Raw genomic sequence first — 18,171 nt, 5'->3', positions numbered from 1 at the left:
TTGACTCTGCCTCTTGCCTGCCCCTCCTGTACCTTCACCTGATCTTCAGCTCACTCAGCCCTACAGCCACTCCTCTCTGACTACGCCTGGTCCTGTCTCATCTCTGAAGCTAAGCAGGGTTGGGCCTAGCCAGTACTTGGATGGGAGACCTCAGATGTCACTACCAGCCATACCTGCCTCTCAGTTCTCCTGCCACTGGACTTCACCCACACACATTCTTCCAACTCCCCTTTCCCCTGTTATTAATAAACTGTGGTTTGAGCGCATTTGATCTCCTGTCTGTTCCATGACACTTTGATTCAAATTCAGTAGCTTTCAGTCCACTAAACAAAAATAATTGGGTGTCAGGAAAAGTTATTTTTATGACCTAAATATGAAAAATCTGAAAGGCAGTCTACCTTTAATGTAGCTGTACCTTTAGACATTTCAGCTGAAGACCCTAACTTAGTCAATAATAGCATATGTATGATTGTATATCACTTGACCAAGCACTCCAGCTGCTCACCGCTCAACCACTGCAGTCCCTCGTTGCATCCGCCCCGTCATACCCGCTGCTGACATGCCAGCTCCGGGAGGTGCTCCTGCTACACTCGAGGCCCCGGAACCCAAGGTCGGCAGTCCGGAGCATTTTGACGGTGACCCCTCCCAAGTCCGTGCCTTCCTGACCAGTTGCCGGTTGCTGTTCGACCTGCAGCCCAGAACCTTCGCGTCGGAGGCAGCGAAGGTGGCCTTCGTCATCACTCGTCTGACTGGCCGCGCCCGCCTGTGGGGGACTGCTGAGTATGAACGCCGGACACCAGCGTGTGCCTCCTTCACCTTGTTTTCAGTGGAAATGACTAAGGTCTTCGACCTGGGCTCATCGTCAGTAGAGGCATCCGGAGGACTGATGAGTATTCGCCAAGGCAGACAAACAGTGGCTGACTACTTGATCGATTTCTGGACCTTGGCCCGGCGCAGCAAGTGGGGCATGCAGGCGCTGGTGGACGCCTTTCTGCACAGCCTGGCCGACTACATTAAGGACGAATTGGTCTCGCACGAACAACCATCGACACTCGATGAGGCCATTGCCCTGGCCGTCCGCATTGACCGCCGGGTCCAGACCCGTTGACGAGAGAGGGCCCGCCAGACTCAGTCAGTCACCAGTGCACGGAGTAACCCAGCCCCTTCTACGTCTCCTGCTGCTTCTCCGCCGAGCCGTCTGGACCAGGCAGAGCCCATGAAGATCGGCCATGCTTCCCTCAGCCCGGCAGAGCGCCAGCGTCGGATCACCTCCAATCTGTGCCTGTACTGTGGGGGTGACGGTCACCGTGCTGCCTCTTGCCCAGTAAAAGCGACGAGCTCACTGGCCATGGGAGGGGTCCGGCTGGGCTCAATGATCATCCAGTCCTCCACCAGCCAGAAACCTATGCTCCAAGTTCGTCTTCGTCTGTTGGATTCCCCCCACACCCTGACCGCCCTGGTCGACTCTGGCGCTGAGGCTAACATCATGGACACCGAGCTTGCGCGCCAGTTGGGTCTGCAAAGCCTTCACTTATCCTCTCCCGTTCCAGCCAGGGCACTGGATGGCCATCTTCTTGGCACCGTCGCCCGCCTCACTGCCCCTGTCCCGATGACTCTGTCAGGCAGCCACCACGAAACCATCCAGTTTCACCTGCTCCGTTCCCCCGACCAACCTCTCATCCTGGGCTATCCATGGCTCCGCCAACACAGTCCTCACCTCGACTGGGCCACTGGCACGATAAGAGAATGGGGCAAGGACTGCCACCGGACCTGCTTATGGGCCACCACTCTAACCCCCCGTACTCCACCTGCCAGCTCTGCCCCCTCCAAGGACCTGCCCCTCCAGGTGGAGTCTTGTAAGCTAGCACCTCGGTTCGTCGGACCATTCCCTGTCCAGAGGATAATCAGCCAGTCTGCTGTCTGGCTCCGACTGCCCAAGTCCATGAGAGTGCACCCCACCTTCCACGTCTCTAAGATCAAGCCAGTACACGAGAGCCCGCTGGTCCGAGCTGCACCTCCTCCTCCTCCTCATCTCATCGACGGTGGTCCGGTCTACTCCATCCGATGGGGCCGACGTAGGGGTCCTCACCGTGTGGATCTACTCCCGGACCCTGCCCCTGCTCCAACGCCTGAGCCTGACACCGAACCGAATCCTGGGTGGGGGTCCTGGGATGATGATTCTTCTGACGGTGAAGAGGGTGCAGAGGCTATGGACACTGACCGGTCTGAGGAGTTCTAACCCTCCACCGGTATTCCCCCTCCTCCCGCCCGTCTTTGGTGATCTGTGGCTAGGGACTTCTGGGGCCGTCCCTTGAGGGGGGGGTTCTGTCATGGTCCTATCTGTGGGCTTCTCTCTTCAGGTAACATCTCCACTCAGCATTACTGGCCACGTCCGCACTCACTTCCTCTTATTAACTTTCAGTGACTGTCATTGGCTGTTGCCGATCACCTGCTTCCCCCTGGGTGTATTTAAGCTGCAGTTCTCCCTAGCCTCAGTGTCAGATCGTCTGCAACTCTCAGCCTGATAACCTGCTCTGTGTTCCTACTACTCTGACTCCTGAAGATTTCCGGTTCTGTTTGACTCTAGGGGTGTTCACACGGCAACTTTTACTCCGGTATAGCACCGGGGCTGCCCCGGTAGAGCGTTCACACGGTACAAAGTTATACCGGTGTAGCCCCTGAAAGCTGCTTAAACCGGTGCAAATCTAACCCTGCTCGGGAGGTGGTTTAAGAAATTTACTCCGGAGTAAATGCTAGTTTGCGGGGCAGCACCGATATAAAATGGGACGTCTGAACGCTACAGGGGTAGACTCGCTACGTGTGAGGAGAGTTGATTACATACGGGCATTGCATAATTTGCATCCTGGTATTTTGCGCTTCCAAAATGGTGAATATCAACAACAACAGAACTGTGTGTCTTCCAGTGTTGCCAGATTGGGCAGTTTTAAGTGCATTTTGGCGGATTTGAACATATTTTTGGATGGAAAACATCAGCAATATCTGGCAACACTGGTGTCTTCATCCACGTTGTTTTCCCGGCGCTTGGTGATGCCATGACAACCGGGAAAAGGAAGTACATTTTCACGCATGCGCATATTTCATTTCCGCATTATTACTATCGTATAGCACGGTCGCAAAAACTGCCGTGTGAATGCAAGTGGGGCTGCACCGGTGCTAACGCGCTTCTCTCTAGTAAGCAGGTTTGTGACGTGTGAACGCTCCACAAAATTTACACCGGTGTAAGATATATTGCAACAAAATACATCGGTGCAGCATCGATGCAAATATGTGCCGTGTGAACACCCTATATGTCTGCTCTCCAGCCCCGGTAACCTGATCTGCCTTCTGTTCTGTTGACTCTGCCTCTTGCCTGCCCCTCCTGTACCTTCACCTGATCTCCAGCTCACTCAGCCCTACAGCCACTCCTCTCTGACTACGCCTGGTCCTGTCTCATCTCTGAAGCTAAGCAGGGTTGGGCCTGGTCAGTACTTGGATGGGAGATGTCACTACCAGCCATCCCTGCCTCTCAGTTCTCCTGCCACTGGACTTCACCCACACACATTCTTCCAACTCCCCTATTATTAATAAACTGTGGTTTGAGCGCATTTGATCTCCTGTCTGTTCCATGACACTGTGATTCAAATTCAGTAGCTTTCAGTCCAATAAACAAAAATAATTGGGTGTCAGGAAAAATTATTTTTATGAGCTAAATATGAAAAATCTGAAAGGCAGTCTACCTTTAATGTAGCTGTACCTTTAGACATTTCAGCTGAAGACCCTAACTTAGTCAATAATAGCATATGTATGATTGTATATCATTTAATGCCATTTTCCTGTATGGTTATCGTTTACAGTTATTTATTTGGCAGACATGTTTTGTCCAATTGAAAGGGAATGCCATCCAATCACACAGCTAAGCAGTTGCTCAAGGAAACAACATTGGTTCTTTATTTAGCCATCCAAAACTCAAATGCTTACAATCACTAGTTTATATCTCAAGTTGTTTAATGACTGGTCCTACCTGATGGAGCTCGAATGGTGTGCAGAACCTGGCACTGATGACACTTATTAAACTTGATAATTGGAATGATCCAGTTCCATACCTGCAAAACAAATATGACACTTCAATGATGATCTTAGCCTTGAAACCTAACAGCTCAGGGTTTGATTTAGAACCATATTGTGTTACATATGTCATTCTTACACTTCATAAAGGTAATTCCATTGCGCTCTGACAAAGTCCCATGCCAGAGGCTGGCCGATCACATTGTTGGCAATCGATCCTATTGTTGAGGTTGCGTCCTGTTTGCGAATCTTTTCAGGATCCAGAGTATATTCAAGTAACCTCATTTTGAAAATGAAAAGATAAAAAGGAGGTAGGATAGGAATTGGGGGAAAAAAACAGGAATCTATTTGAGTCTTCATGTAGCTTGGAGCATAACTTTAAAATAGGTTCAAAAGATGAATACGTACCTATTAAGCAGCCATGTCTGTTTGGTGCAGGATAAAGCTGACCTCAGTTTGGTGGCCTCAGCTGCTACTTTGGCCTCCTTAAACATCTTCCAACAAAAATCCCATTCCTTCACTCCTCCTGCAGCGATGGCATTGCAGTACACCGTTGACCTCAGGTTTGGGTGAATCCTAACCAAATCAGCACAGCATTAGATATATGTGTACATTGTAAGAAATTTATTATTATGGGACTGTTGGTTTATGAATTAGCAATATAACCTGTAAGAGTTCTCTGAACTGTCACTCCTAGCTAAGGTTCTTTGCTAAAACTTTCCTCATAAAACCTATTCATAAAACTGCTGAGAGGAATTCCTCAGCAAAGCACAGTCAGTGCTGACTAATTAGCGACATCAGTGGCTGCTTAAAGCTGACAGCTGTCAAAGGGCCCCATAATAAGTGTTGGTCTATGACCATAAAGTTTGAATCATAGTTCTGGGTGTGGAGGGGAGGAATGTTTTACCATGCCTAAGAGCTGCTTTTAGCAGGGGAAGCCATGGCTTAATGGTTAGAGAACCAGCTTTGGGACCAGAAGGTCACTGATTCAATTTCCTGGACAAGTAGGACTGGCTGAAGTGCCCTTGAGCAAGGCACCTAAATCCCAACTTCTCTGGTAAGAGTGGTGGTGTGCCTTGTGTCTGATTAGCCAAAGAAAAACTGATGATGTGATTATCAGTGTGGGTGGTGCCCAGTCAAAACTTCAATAGAAGAGCTAAATGTATAAATAAGGTAAAATGTAGCATAACTTTTTTTTATATGGAGAAATAAGCTTACAAAACTAGTACAGTCTAAAACCTAAAGCATTTATCTCATCTCATTATCTCTAGCCACTTTATCCTTCTACAGGGTCGCAGGCAAGCTGGAGCCTATCCCAGCTGACTACGGGCGAAAGGCGGGGTACACCCTGGACAAGTTGCCAGGTCATCACAGGGCGACACATAGACACAGACAACCATTCACACCTACGGTCAATTTAGAGTCACCAGTTAACCTAACCTGCATGTCTTTGGACTGTGGGGGAAACCGGAGCACCCGGAGGAAACCCACACGGACACGGGGAGAACATGCAAACTCCACACAGAAAGGCCCTCGCCGGCCCCGGGGCTCGAACCCAGGACCTTCTTGCTGTGAGGCGACAGCGCTAACCACTACACCACCGTGCCGCCCCTAAAGCATTTATATAATCCATTAAATGCAGAGTGTCCATAACTGTGTAATGGGAATTAACTCAATCAGCCAGGTTCAAGATATGCTTGACTGATAAACAGCAAAGTATTTCTGAACTAAATCCTTAATAAGTACATAGTCGTATAAAATGTGCAATAAAATCCTGTAAAAAAAAAAAATCAAAGACTGGAAGCAGAGGTTTCAATCGAAAAGGTGTAGTCATTTGCCATGTGGAAATTTTACATTTAAAAAACTGTAAGTAAATAAATAAATAACCTTGCAGCAAAATGGACAATTACTTTTATTTTACATCAATTAAAGTCTTGATTGTAGTTTTATAAATTATTTTTATATTACAGATTTATTCATGTATTTATATCACAGAAAAGACAGACAGATTTATGTAATTTTTCAAGAAGTTTCCCTAAAAAGAGAGAGAGAGAGTGAGAGAGAGAGAGAGCAGATTTGAGAAAAGAAAAAAATTTTATTCAGTTTTAACCATAAATAAGCACTATTTCTTTAAGGGCACTAGCACTAAGTGCATGGACCCTGAAAAAGCTGAACAAATTTTTAAAACAAATTTTAAAATCCCCCTTTTTTGTTTGTATTTGTTTCAGTAAGCTTCATCATGCTAGTGTAAAATGCATCATTCTTAATTCTTAACTGTTCTTTTTCAATGTTTAAACTCATTTAAGCAAACATAATTTATTTGAAATGATCAAAATATATGGACAAAGAATAAAATAAAGAATAAAATCTGATAAAATTAAAGATAAAGAATTGTATTGATCTTAAATTGCTATTGATAATTGTGTTAATTTAGAGGGTTGCTTGTTCATGAGCTGAGTTGAGTTTCTTTGAAAAACTGGGAAAACATGTCAAATTTGAGTTTTTCTCCACTGTGCATTTCCAAATGTTTTTACAGTGTGTCTCCGATGCTTATTTGAAGTAAAAACACAAATGCTTCCATTTACAATTATGATATAAACTCATTTCCTCTAAATTAGAAATCAACAGGTGACGTTTTGTTGTAAGCTGCAGTGCTGTGTGTATATATACAGTGGCATGCAAAAGTTTGGGCACCCTTACTGAAAATGTCTGTTACTGTGAATAGTTAAGTGAGCAGAAGATGAACTGATCACCAAAAGGCATAAAGGTAAAGACAACACATTTCTTTTCAGCGTTTTCTGCAAGATGTGTGTATTATTTTTGTTTTGTACAATTGGAGAGTGAAAAAAGAAAAGGAACACCATGCGAAAGTTTGGACACCCCAATACATTTCAGTTCTCAGGTAACTTTTACCAAGGTTCCAGACCTTAATTAGCTTATTGACCTGTGGTTTGTTCAAATTCTTCGTTAGGAAAGGTCAGATGATGCAGATTTCAAAACTGTATAAATTCTCTGACTCCTCAAACTTGTCCCTAAAATCAACAGTCATGGGTTCCTCTCAGCAACTCCCTCGCATTCTGAATAATAAAATAATTGATGCTCACAAAGCAGGAGAAGGCTACAAGAACATAGCAAAGTGTTTTCAGGTAGCTGTTTCCTCAGATTGTAATGTTATTAAGAAATGGCAGTTAACAGAAACAGTGGAGATCAAGGTGAGGTCTGGAAGATGAAGAAAACTTTCTGAAAGAACTACTCGTTGGATTGTTAGAAAGGCAAATAAAAACCCCTGTTTGACTGCAAAAGACCTTCAGAAAGATTTAGCAGACCCTGGAGTGGTGGTGCACTGTTCTACAACCCCGATTCCAAAAAAGTTGGGACAAAGTACAAATTGTAAATAAAAACGGAATGCAATGATGTGGAAGTTTCAAAATTCCATATTTTATTCAGAATAGAACATAGATGACATATCAAATGTTTAAACTGAGAAAATGTATCATTTAAAGAGAAAAATTAGGTGATTTTAAATTTCATGACAACAACACATCTCAAAAAAGTTGGGACAAGGCCATGTTTACCACTGTGAGACATCCCCTTTTCTCTTTACAACAGTCTGTAAACGTCTGGGGACTGAGGAGACAAGTTGCTCAAGTTTAGGGATAGGAATGTTAACCCATTCTTGTCTAAAGTAGGATTCTAGTTGCTCAACTGTCTTAGGTCTTTTTTGTCGTATCTTCCGTTTTATGATGCGCCAAATGTTTTCTATGGGTGAAAGATCTGGACTGCAGGCTGGCCAGTTCAGTACCCGGACCCTTCTTCTATGCAGCCATGATGCTGTAATTGATGCAGTATGTGGTTTGGCATTGTCATGTTGAAAAATGCAAGGTCTTCCCTGAAAGAGACATCGTCTGGATGGGAGCATACATTGCTCTAGAACCTGGATATACCTTTCAGCATTGATGGTGTCTTTCCAGATGTGTAAGCTGCCCATGCCACACGCACTAATGCAACCCCATACCATCAGAGATGCAGGCTTCTGAACTGAGCGCTGATAACAACTTGGGTCGTCCTTCTCCTCTTTAGTCCGAATGACATGGCGTCCCTGATTTCCATAAAGAACTTCACATTTTGATTCGTCTGACCACAGAACAGTTTTCCACTTTGCCACAGTCCATTTTAAATGAGCCTTGGCCCAGAGAAGACGTCTGCGCTTCTGGATCATGTTTAGATATGGATTCTTCTTTGAACTATAGAGTTTTAGCTGGCAATGGCGGATGGCACGGTGAATTGTGTTCACAGATCATTTTCTCTGGAAATATTCCTGAGCCCATTTTGTGATTTCCAATACAGAAGCATGCCTGTATGTGATGCAGTGCCGTCTAAGGGCTCAAAGATCACGGGCACCCAGTATGGTTTTCCGGCCTTGACCCTTACACACAGAAATTCTTCCAGATTCTCTGAATCTTTTGATGATATTATGCACTGTAGATGATGATATGTTCAAACTCTTTGCAATTTTACACTGTCGAACTCCTTTCTGATATTGCTCCACTATTTGTCGGCGCAGAATTAGGGGGATTGGTGATCCTCTTCCCATCTTTACTTCTGAGAGCCACTGCCACTCCAAGATGCTCTTTTTATACCCAGTCATGTTAATGACCTATTGCCAATTGACCTAATGAGTTGCAATTTGGTCCTCCAGCTGTTCCTTTTTTGTACCTTTAACTTTTCCAGCCTCTTATTGCCCCTGTCCCAACTTTTTTGAGATGTGTTGCGGTCATGAAATTTCAAATGAGCCAATATTTGGCATGAAATTTCAAAATGTCTCACTTTCGACATTTGATATGTTGTCTATGTTCTATTGTGAATACAATATCAGTTTTTGAGATTTGTAAATTATTGCATTCCGTTTTTATTTACAATTTGTACATTGTCCCAACTTTTTTGGAATTGGGGTTGTACTATGCAGCAACACTTGAACAAATATGACCTTCATGAGAGAGTCATCAGAAGAAAACCTTTCCTGCATCTGAAGTTTGCAAATGAACATCTTAATAAGCCTGATGCATTTTGGAAACAAGTCCTGCGGACTGATGAAATCAAAATAGAATTTTTTGGCCACAACGTGCAAAGGTATGTTTGGAGAAAAAAGGATGCCAAATTCCAGGAAAAGAACACCTCTCCAACTCTGAAGCATGGGTGTGGATCGATCATGCTTTGGGGTTGTGTTGCAGCCAGTGGAACAGGGCACATTTCATTGGTAGAGGGAAGCATGGATTCAAATAAATACCAGCAAATTCTGGAAGCAAACATCACACCATCTGTAAAAAAGTTGAAGTTAAAAAGAGGATGGGTCCTACAATAAGACGATGATCCAAAACACACCTCAAAATTTACAATGGAATACCTCAAGAGGCACAAGCTGAAGGTTGTGCCATGGCCCTCACAGTCCCCTGACCTAAACATCATTGAAAATCTGTGGATAGATCTCAAAAGAGCAGTGCATGCAAGACAGCCCAAGAAACTTGTAGAACTGGAAGACTTTTGCAAGGACGAATGTGTGAAAATCCCCCAGGTAAGAACTGAAAGATTATTAGCTGGCTACAAAAAGTGTTTACAAGCTGTGATACTTGCCAAAGGGGGTGTTACTAGGTACTAACCATGCAGGGTGCCCAAACTTCTGCTTCAGGCCCTTTTCCTTTTTTGTCATTTTGAAAATGTAAAAGATGAAAATGAAAAAATTGTTTTTGCTTAAAAGATAAAGGGAATGAGTCATCTTTAACTTTATGCCTTTTGGAGATCATTTAATCTTCAGCTTGCTTAACTGTTTGGGCACCCCTGGTCAAAATTGCTGTTACTGTGAACAGTTAAGCAAGCTGAAGATGAAATGATTATTTATATATATATATATATATATATATATATATATATATATATATATATATATATATATATATATATATAGATAGATAGATAGATAGATAGATAGATAGATCGTCTGTACTTACCTGTTGTGTTCAGGATCCTGCATCCACTCTTGAAACCACTGCTTGGTGAGACTGCTGCACCCCTCTACTCCTGAACTGCACGCCAGCGACAGTGCGATGATTTGTGTGAATCTAAGCAGAAAGCAGAAAACACAAGACACATGATTAACGCTCAGTAATCTAACGAAAGTGTTAGAGTTAAGGGAAATATTAAAATGCTGTAAATCTTTACTGATCAGTGTGGCCTGTAGGCACTGTTGTCCAGTTTGCAGTTACAGAAGTGAAATGATCAAACAAAGGCTTGACTTGTTTTCGCAAGTAGGCCTAAAAGGGCAAAAAATATTTAAGTTATTCCACGATATCAAGTCATACATGAGCTGATAGCAATAAGCCATGTACGACAAGATTGAGTGGAATAACTGTTATATTATGTCCACATTCACTGGATTTTGAGAAACGGAGCATTTTTATTTTTACTTTTTGCAAATTTGATAAATAAAAACTTTATACAAAATGTCCAACAAAATCATTTCCGCTTAGGCAGACTTCTTAAAAACCTATTGATGGCTGCACGAACTGACTTTAATTGTTTGTTTGTTTTTTTTTGTAGAAAGTCCCATCTTGCTGTCATGCCAAGGTATAGAATAGCTTTAGACATTTATTTAATTCTTCCTTGGACATTTCAGGGATGTAATTTTTAAACTTCTTTGAGCTTTTGAACCAGTCTAAAAAAATTCAACAAATTTTAATGCTTAAAGATTAAGAATGTAAACAAACTGGTGAAATGACAGTAGCAATTTGTGAAAAATGCTATAATAATAATTCCTGAAAAATAAAAAAGATACGTTCTTTCCATCAAATACTTTTATTCCATATTTTGTTGCTTTTTTGTATTTTTTGGGTTTTATTTTCAAGTAGAGTTTTTATTTTGTCCTCAGTTGGTTCAGCAACACGCTTTGCCATTTTGTTTTTCTCTACTCACGGTATATGAGCTGATATCCTAGTAGTAGAGTAGCCAATCAGAGCGAGTGATTGCTCATATTCAGTGAATGTGGATAGAATAAACGCTATTATTCTGAATAAAATTGAAGCTGATTTTATTGATGTTGTTCATGAGCCTACCTGCATCGGTCCATAAACCTCATTGCGATCAAACATGTCAAATAAAGAAACGAGTCTTCTGAGAATTGTTTCCCATGGAATGAACTCTCTTTCCATTGACAGATATTTAGTCATTCTTAAAGCAAGAGTTATGTTTATGATAGACGCCCTGAAGAAAATAGAACATGAGTTATTATTATTATTATTATTATTATTATTATTATTATTATTATTAATACACTGTAAAAAATGATTTCTTGTTTAACTTTTTTTAAAAAAAGGGTAACCCAGCTGCCTTAAAATTTTGACAATATAGTGCAAGTATGCATTCAACAAGGAAATACTGACATCACTTAACACAGAGATATTAAAAGAAACGTACATGACTGTTGAGCTTACCTTGCTAGAGTAAAGGCATCATCCAGAATCTGTGCTCTATTAATGACTGGTATTTTCTAAGCAAATAACAGAAAAACAAAATCTTTTAGCTTTGAGGTCCTAATTGTGTCATATACTGTAGATAACCTGTGTGTGAATGCTCATAAATGTGTCAATGTTTAAATGTGATAACTATACCCATAAACTTGATTTGGGGGATGTTAGCATTTCATTCATTTCTCTGTCCAAATTAGATCCTGTCACTTTAAGAAACTATGGCATTATGTTTTAATTTCTGTACCTGGTGGTTGGTTGTCAGCTGATTAAGGAGTCGTTCCCAGTTCTCAAGATCATAATTGACTTTGAAGTAACCAGAAATATTTAGATTCGCCAAAACCCATTCATCTTTTCTGGCTTTTAGAGGTTTATACGTAGCTGGAGAAACAACACAAGAATCCCAAGGAGTTGGTCTGTTATAATCATAAGCTAAGAGATAAGGTTATGTTGAGACATATGCAAAGCCGAAGACCGGTATCTGCATGACCTCACATCAGTATCTATAATTATTCTATTCACATTCACTGGATATGAACAATTGTGCGCTCTGATTGGCTACTCTACTACTAGCCTATCAGCTCATATACCATGAGTAGAGAAAAACAAAATGGTGGAGCGCATTGCTGAACCAACAGAGGACGAAATAAAAACTCTACTCAAAAACAAAACCCCCAAAAATACAAAAAAGCAACAAAATATGGAATGAAAGTACAGTGGTGCTTGAAAGTTTGTGAACCCTTTAGAATTTTCTATATTTCTGCATAAATATGACCTAAAACATCATCAGATTTTCACACAAGTCCTAAAAGTAGATAAAGAGAACCCAGTTAAACAAATGAGACAAAAATATTATACTTGGTCATTTATTTCTCATCTCATCTCATTATCTCTAGCAGCTTTATCCTTCTACAGGGTCGCAGGCAAGCTGGAGCCTATCCCAGCTGACTACGGGCGAAAGGCGGGGTACACCCTGGACAAGTCGCCAGGTCATCACAGGGCTGACACATAGACACAGACAACCATTCACACCTACGGTCAATTTAGAGTCACCAGTTAACCTAACCTGCATGTCTTTGGACTGTGGGGGAAACCGGAGCACCCGGAGGAAACCCACGCGGACACGGGGAGAACATGCAAACTCCACACAGAAAGGCCCTCGCCGGCCCTGGGGCTCGAACCCAGGACCTTCTTGCTGTGAGGCGACAGCGCTAACCACTACACCACCGTGCCGCCTGGTCATTTATTTATTGCGGAAAATGATCCAATATTACATATCTGTGAGTGGCAAAAGTATGTGAACCTTTGTTTTCAGTATCTGGTGTGACCCCCTTGTGCAGCAATAACTGCAACTAAACGTTTCCGGTAACTGTTGATCAGTCCTGCACACCGGCTTGGAGGAATTTTAGCCCATTCTTCCGTACAGAACGGCTTCAACTCTGGGATGTTGGTGGGTTTCCTCACATGAACTGCTCACTTCAGGTCCTTCCACAACATTTCAATTGGATTAAGGTCAGGACTTTGACTTGGCCATTCCAAAACATTAACTTTATTCTTCTTTAACCATTCTTTGGTAGAATGACTTGTGTGCTTAGGGTTGTTGTCTTGCTGCATGACCCACCTTCTCTTGAGATTCAGTTCGTGGACAGATGTCCTGACATTTTCCTTTAGAATTCGCTGGTATAATTCAGAATTCATTGTTCCATCAATAATGGCAAGCCGTCCCAGCCCAGATGCAGCAAAACAGGCCCAAACCATGATACTACCACCACCATGTTTCACAGATGGGATACAGTTTTTATGCTGGAATGCATATGTTTTCCTTTCTCCAAACATAATGCTTCTCATTTAAACCAAAAAGTTCTATTTTGGTCTCATCCGTCCACAAAACATTTTTCCAATAGCCTTCTGGCTTGTCCATGTGATCTTTAGCAAACTGCAGACAAGCAGCAATGTTCTTTTTGGAGAGCAGTGGCTTTCTCCTTGCAACCCTGCCATGCACACCATTGTTGTTCAGTGTTCTCCTGATAGTGGACTCATGAACATTAACATTAGCCAATGTGAGAGAGGCCTTCAGTTGCTTAGAAGTTACCCTGGGGTCCTTTGTGACCTCGCCGACCATTACATGCCTTGATCTTGGAGTGATCTTTGTTGGTCGACCACTCCTAGGGAGGGTAACAATCGTCTTGAATTTCCTCCATTTGTACACAATCTGTCTGACTGTGGATGGGTGGAGTCCAAACTCTTTAGAGATGGTTTTGTAACCTTTTCCAGCCTGATGAGCATCAACAATGCTTTTTCTGAGGTCCTCAGAAATCTCCTTTGTTCGTGCCATGATACACTTCCACAAACATGTGTTGTGAAGATCAGACTTTGATAGATCCCTGTTCTTTAAATAAATAAATGAGTTCCATCAAAGCCAAATCTCCTTCCTTGTCTATATCATCAGTGCAGAAGGGGTAAGCATGGACTTATCTAAAGTGTCTGCAGTAATTTCCTGGCCGACACCCAAATCCATAAAGGACCTTCAGCGTTTCTTGGGCTTTGTGAACTTCTATCGCCAATTCATTCTCAGGTTTCAGTGCTATTGCGGCTCCCTTAACAGCATTACTAAAGAAGGGACCCAAGCGCCTCTGTTGGAACCCAGAGGCAGAAGAAGCTTTCAGTCAGCTCAAGCTAGCTTTCACTTTGGCCCCTATACTCCAGCATCCCAACCCAGCTAAGCCTTTCATCGTAGAAGTTGATGCATCTGATACAGGAGTGGGGGCAATCCTTTCTCAACATTTTGGGGAGAAACAGAAGCTACACCCAGTAGCTTTCTTTTCGAAGAAACTATCTTCAGCAGAGAGGAATTATGACGTTGGTAACAGAGAGCTGCTCACCATTAAACTAGTCCTTGAGGAGTGGCGACATTGGTTAGAGGGAGCTACTCACCCCTTCATAATCCTCACGGATCACATAAACCTTGAATATCTCAGAAAAGCCAAGAGGTTAAATCCATGTCAGGCCAGGTGGGCACTATTTTTCACCTGATTCGATTTCACAATTTCATTCCGTCCAGGTTCCAATAATAACAAGGCAGACGCCCTATCCCGAACCTTCTGTCCATCTCACCAAGATTCAGTTTCCCATCCCATCCTTCCACCACAGTGTTTTATGTGAACTATCACCTGGGAGCTGGATAAGGAAATAAGGAGATCTCAACCACAAACCAGCCCCATTCATCTCCCACCTGGTCTTCTCTATGTACCTTAGCATCTTCGCAGCAGACTCATCACCTGGGCCCATGCATCTCCCGCCACAGGGCACCCTGGCAGTCAACGCACTCACTAAATGTTACAAAACAAGTACTGGTGGGAGAACATGCTCACAGAAATCAACCAGTTCATCGTCTCATGTTCTGAATGTGCCCAAGTGCCCCCGCCGGCAAATTCTGCCCTCTCTCTATTCCTCAGAGACCCTGGTCACACATAGCCATTGACTTTATCACGGATCTCCCTCCCTCGCAAGGCAACACCACTATAATGGTAACTATAGACTGGTTTTCGAAAGCATTTAAACTCATCCCTTTACCTGGCATCCCACAGCTTTTCAAACCACAGAGTTATTGTTTCAACAAATCTTCAGGTACTATGGCATTCCTGAGGATATAGTCAGTGACTGGGGCTCTCAATTCATTTCACGTTTTTGGACAAGCTTTATAGAAAGGTTGGGGGTATCAGTGAGTCTCACGTCAGGCTACCACCCCCAGTCTAACACCCAAGTAGAGAGAGCCAACCAGGAAATCGGCTGTTTCCTGAGGATCTACTGCATGCGTAACCAGGGGGACTGGGCATGCTTCCTTCCTTGGGCCGAGTATGCACAGAACTTGCTCAAACACTCTGCAACCCAGTTAACACCTTTTCAGTGCATACTTGGCTACCAACTGCCCCATTTCCCTGGGACGACACACCTATCCAGGTACAAGCCAAACTTTTCCCCAGGCAACAGAGTATGGGTGGCCATGAAAAACCTGAGAGAACCCAACACCTGTAGAAAACTCCAACCACATTACATTGGGCCATTCAAGGTATTGCGCTGTATCAATGAGGTATTGTACTGTCTTGAACTTCCCCCTCACAGCCAAATATCCCCAACTTTCCATGTATCCAACCTGAAACCTGCCATCCTGGGTCCCCTCACCGGTAACACACCAGTCCAAGAGCACCCAACACTCAATCTTGAGGATGAGCCCATCTACCAAGTAAATAAGATCCTCGACTCAAGAAGAAGAAGAGGCCAAGTCAAGTACCTGGTAGATTGGGAAGGATATGGACCTGAGGAACAAAGTTGGGTCATGGCTAAGGACATTCTCAACCCGCTTCTCAAACAAGAATTTTATGCCTAATATCCTGACAAGCCAGTGCCAAGAGGTAGAGGTCATCCCAGGAAGAATGTAGCTCCCAGAGGTAGCTCCTCAGGGGGTTTCTGTCAGTAAACCTGTTGAAAACAAACAAACTACAAACATGGACACCTTGAACTACAGTTCCCAAGAACCAACGCACCCTCTGTCTCCAGCCTATTGAACTCAGCTGTCACTCATTTCCCTAATTGCCTATCTCTCTATTTAAGCTCCCCTCACACACACACACCAGTGCGAAGTATCGTTCTGCTATCCCAGTTCATACCAAGCCTTGTCTCTTTTATGACTGCCTCTCGTATTTCTCTCACGTTTTCACTCTTTGTCTTCCCTACACTACATTGTTCGCCGATCGCCCGACCCTCGTTAGTTTACTGACTCCGATTCTAGTCTCTCATCTTGGCTTTTTTGACAGTTTGTATCCCGCTCTCCTCTGCACATACATCCATAAGTGCCTGCACTCTGACAAAAATGTGTTGATATTTTTTAGACTGGTTCAAAAAAGTTTGAAAATTACAGAACTGGAATGTCCAAGGAAGCATTAAATAAATGTCTAAAGCTATTTTATACCTTGGAATAACAGCAAGATGGTACTTTTTACCAAAAACAAAAAAACAACACTAAAGTCAATTTGTGCAGCCATCAATAGATAGTTTTCACATGACGTCACAGAGTCGGGGATTCCCTAGTGGCAGCCATCTTGCGGGTCAAGCTTACCGTACGGGTCACTGAGCACACATTGTAACGCATGAATACAAAGTCTTCAAAAGAACCCAAGCAGGCTATTTAAAGCTAGCAATGGTGCACACCTGTTGTATTCACGGCTGTCGTAATAGGTCAGATGATGATGTCAAGCGGAGCTTTTATGGAATTCCCACTGTACGGGAGCACGAAGGCGAGCAAACAAAGAAACTCAGCATACAAAGGAGAAATCTATGGCTTGCAAGAATCAACCGCAAGGATTATCAGCCTTCCAAACACAGCAAAGTCTGCTCCGATCATTTTATAAGTGGTAAGTTGTTTAAATAAACAATCAATTGTGTTTAAGTTTGTTTTTGGAAACCAAAACATCATGTAAACAATCTCTTGAGAATGCCTAACTGGAACCGCTGAGTGTACGTTTACATTGTAATGTACACTTAATATCGCTCATTTGTCACGTTTCTATTTGACACTTGTCACTTCACTCATGCAAGGGTCATTTTTGAAAAACATTTTAGGTCTGTTCTGTATGCAGGGATGCAAACAGTGCGCCTTTTGGCGGATGCCGCCTTTTTCACGGCTGAATTGCGCAGATCCGATTTTTTTTTTAGGGGGGGCGTTGGAGTGTCTGATTATAATTTCAAAGTAAATTCTGTATTAAAATTACTAAATAAGCAAATCCATTACAGTCCATGAAACATAGGAAGTATAAGGATGAGAAAAAAACAGTGAATCGGAAAGCTGCTTTCCGATGCAAAGTAATATTGCACAGTATTCATAATAGTCTTAAATCAACTCGATATTATACACACATATATTTATATGCAGTGTTGAGAGCTCTAAAATTCCAATGTTTACATACCTTGGCTGTAATTAGGACACGACTGTCACTTGTTTTTATATGGTGGACTTCACGGACCCAGCCACAGACAAAATAATTGTATGACTCCAGCGTCTTGTATGCTTTGAGGTCGTCAAGTGTGTAGGCACTTTTACTATTCACGAAATAGTTCACAATATCAGGGTACGATATGGATGGCAGCCCTGCATAGTCACTTGAAAATGCATCTTTGTCCACTTCGTAGGGGTCAATTCCCCCAATCAAGGCCAGTTTGGCTGCATACCGTTGTCGTGAGATGTCGTCCAATGTATCCATATACTTCCGTTTGCTTGATTTTGCCGACATTGATCTTTATTTTAGAAAACTGACAATATAACTTTTTAAATTCGTCCGAGATAACGTAGCCAGTAATGGCGATGGTCCTTTGTTTGCCCCACAATATGGCGGCTGGAGGGTGTTCCCCTGAATGCCGTGACGTCAGTGAAAACTATCTATAGGTTTTTATTAAGGTTTTGTATAACGTTTTTATTTATTGAATTTGCAAAAAACAAAAATGCTCTGTTTCTCAAAATCCAGTGAATGTGGATAGATTAAAACAGTTATTCCACTCAATCTCGTCGTACATGGCTTATAGCCGACTCAGTGCT

At 42.8% G+C, this 18,171-nt stretch overlaps 1 protein-coding gene across 2 annotated transcripts in view; it reads right to left on the bottom strand.

The window, feature by feature from the left end:
- The window catches only part of LOC132899293 (aminopeptidase N-like), a 42,665-nt gene that overhangs the window by 8,811 nt on the left and 15,683 nt on the right, over window positions 1-18,171 (bottom strand). For both annotated transcript variants that reach the window (XM_060941058.1, XM_060941059.1), the window contains exons 13-20: window positions 11,830-11,963; window positions 11,550-11,605; window positions 11,172-11,319; window positions 10,282-10,373; window positions 10,071-10,181; window positions 4,474-4,641; window positions 4,205-4,345; window positions 4,022-4,103 (exon numbers count right to left, since the gene is read on the bottom strand). In XM_060941058.1, the coding sequence (XP_060797041.1) occupies window positions 4,022-4,103; window positions 4,205-4,345; window positions 4,474-4,641; window positions 10,071-10,181; window positions 10,282-10,373; window positions 11,172-11,319; window positions 11,550-11,605; window positions 11,830-11,963 (932 nt within the window). The remainder of the gene's footprint in view (window positions 1-4,021; window positions 4,104-4,204; window positions 4,346-4,473; window positions 4,642-10,070; window positions 10,182-10,281; window positions 10,374-11,171; window positions 11,320-11,549; window positions 11,606-11,829; window positions 11,964-18,171) is intronic.

The sequence above is a fragment of the Neoarius graeffei genome, chromosome 15 (genome assembly GCF_027579695.1).
Source record: "Neoarius graeffei isolate fNeoGra1 chromosome 15, fNeoGra1.pri, whole genome shotgun sequence".
In the NCBI taxonomy this organism is placed as follows: domain Eukaryota; kingdom Metazoa; phylum Chordata; class Actinopteri; order Siluriformes; family Ariidae; genus Neoarius; species Neoarius graeffei.
Note: the sequence above shows the minus strand (reverse complement) of the source record. Positions and strands in the feature narration are given on the sequence as shown.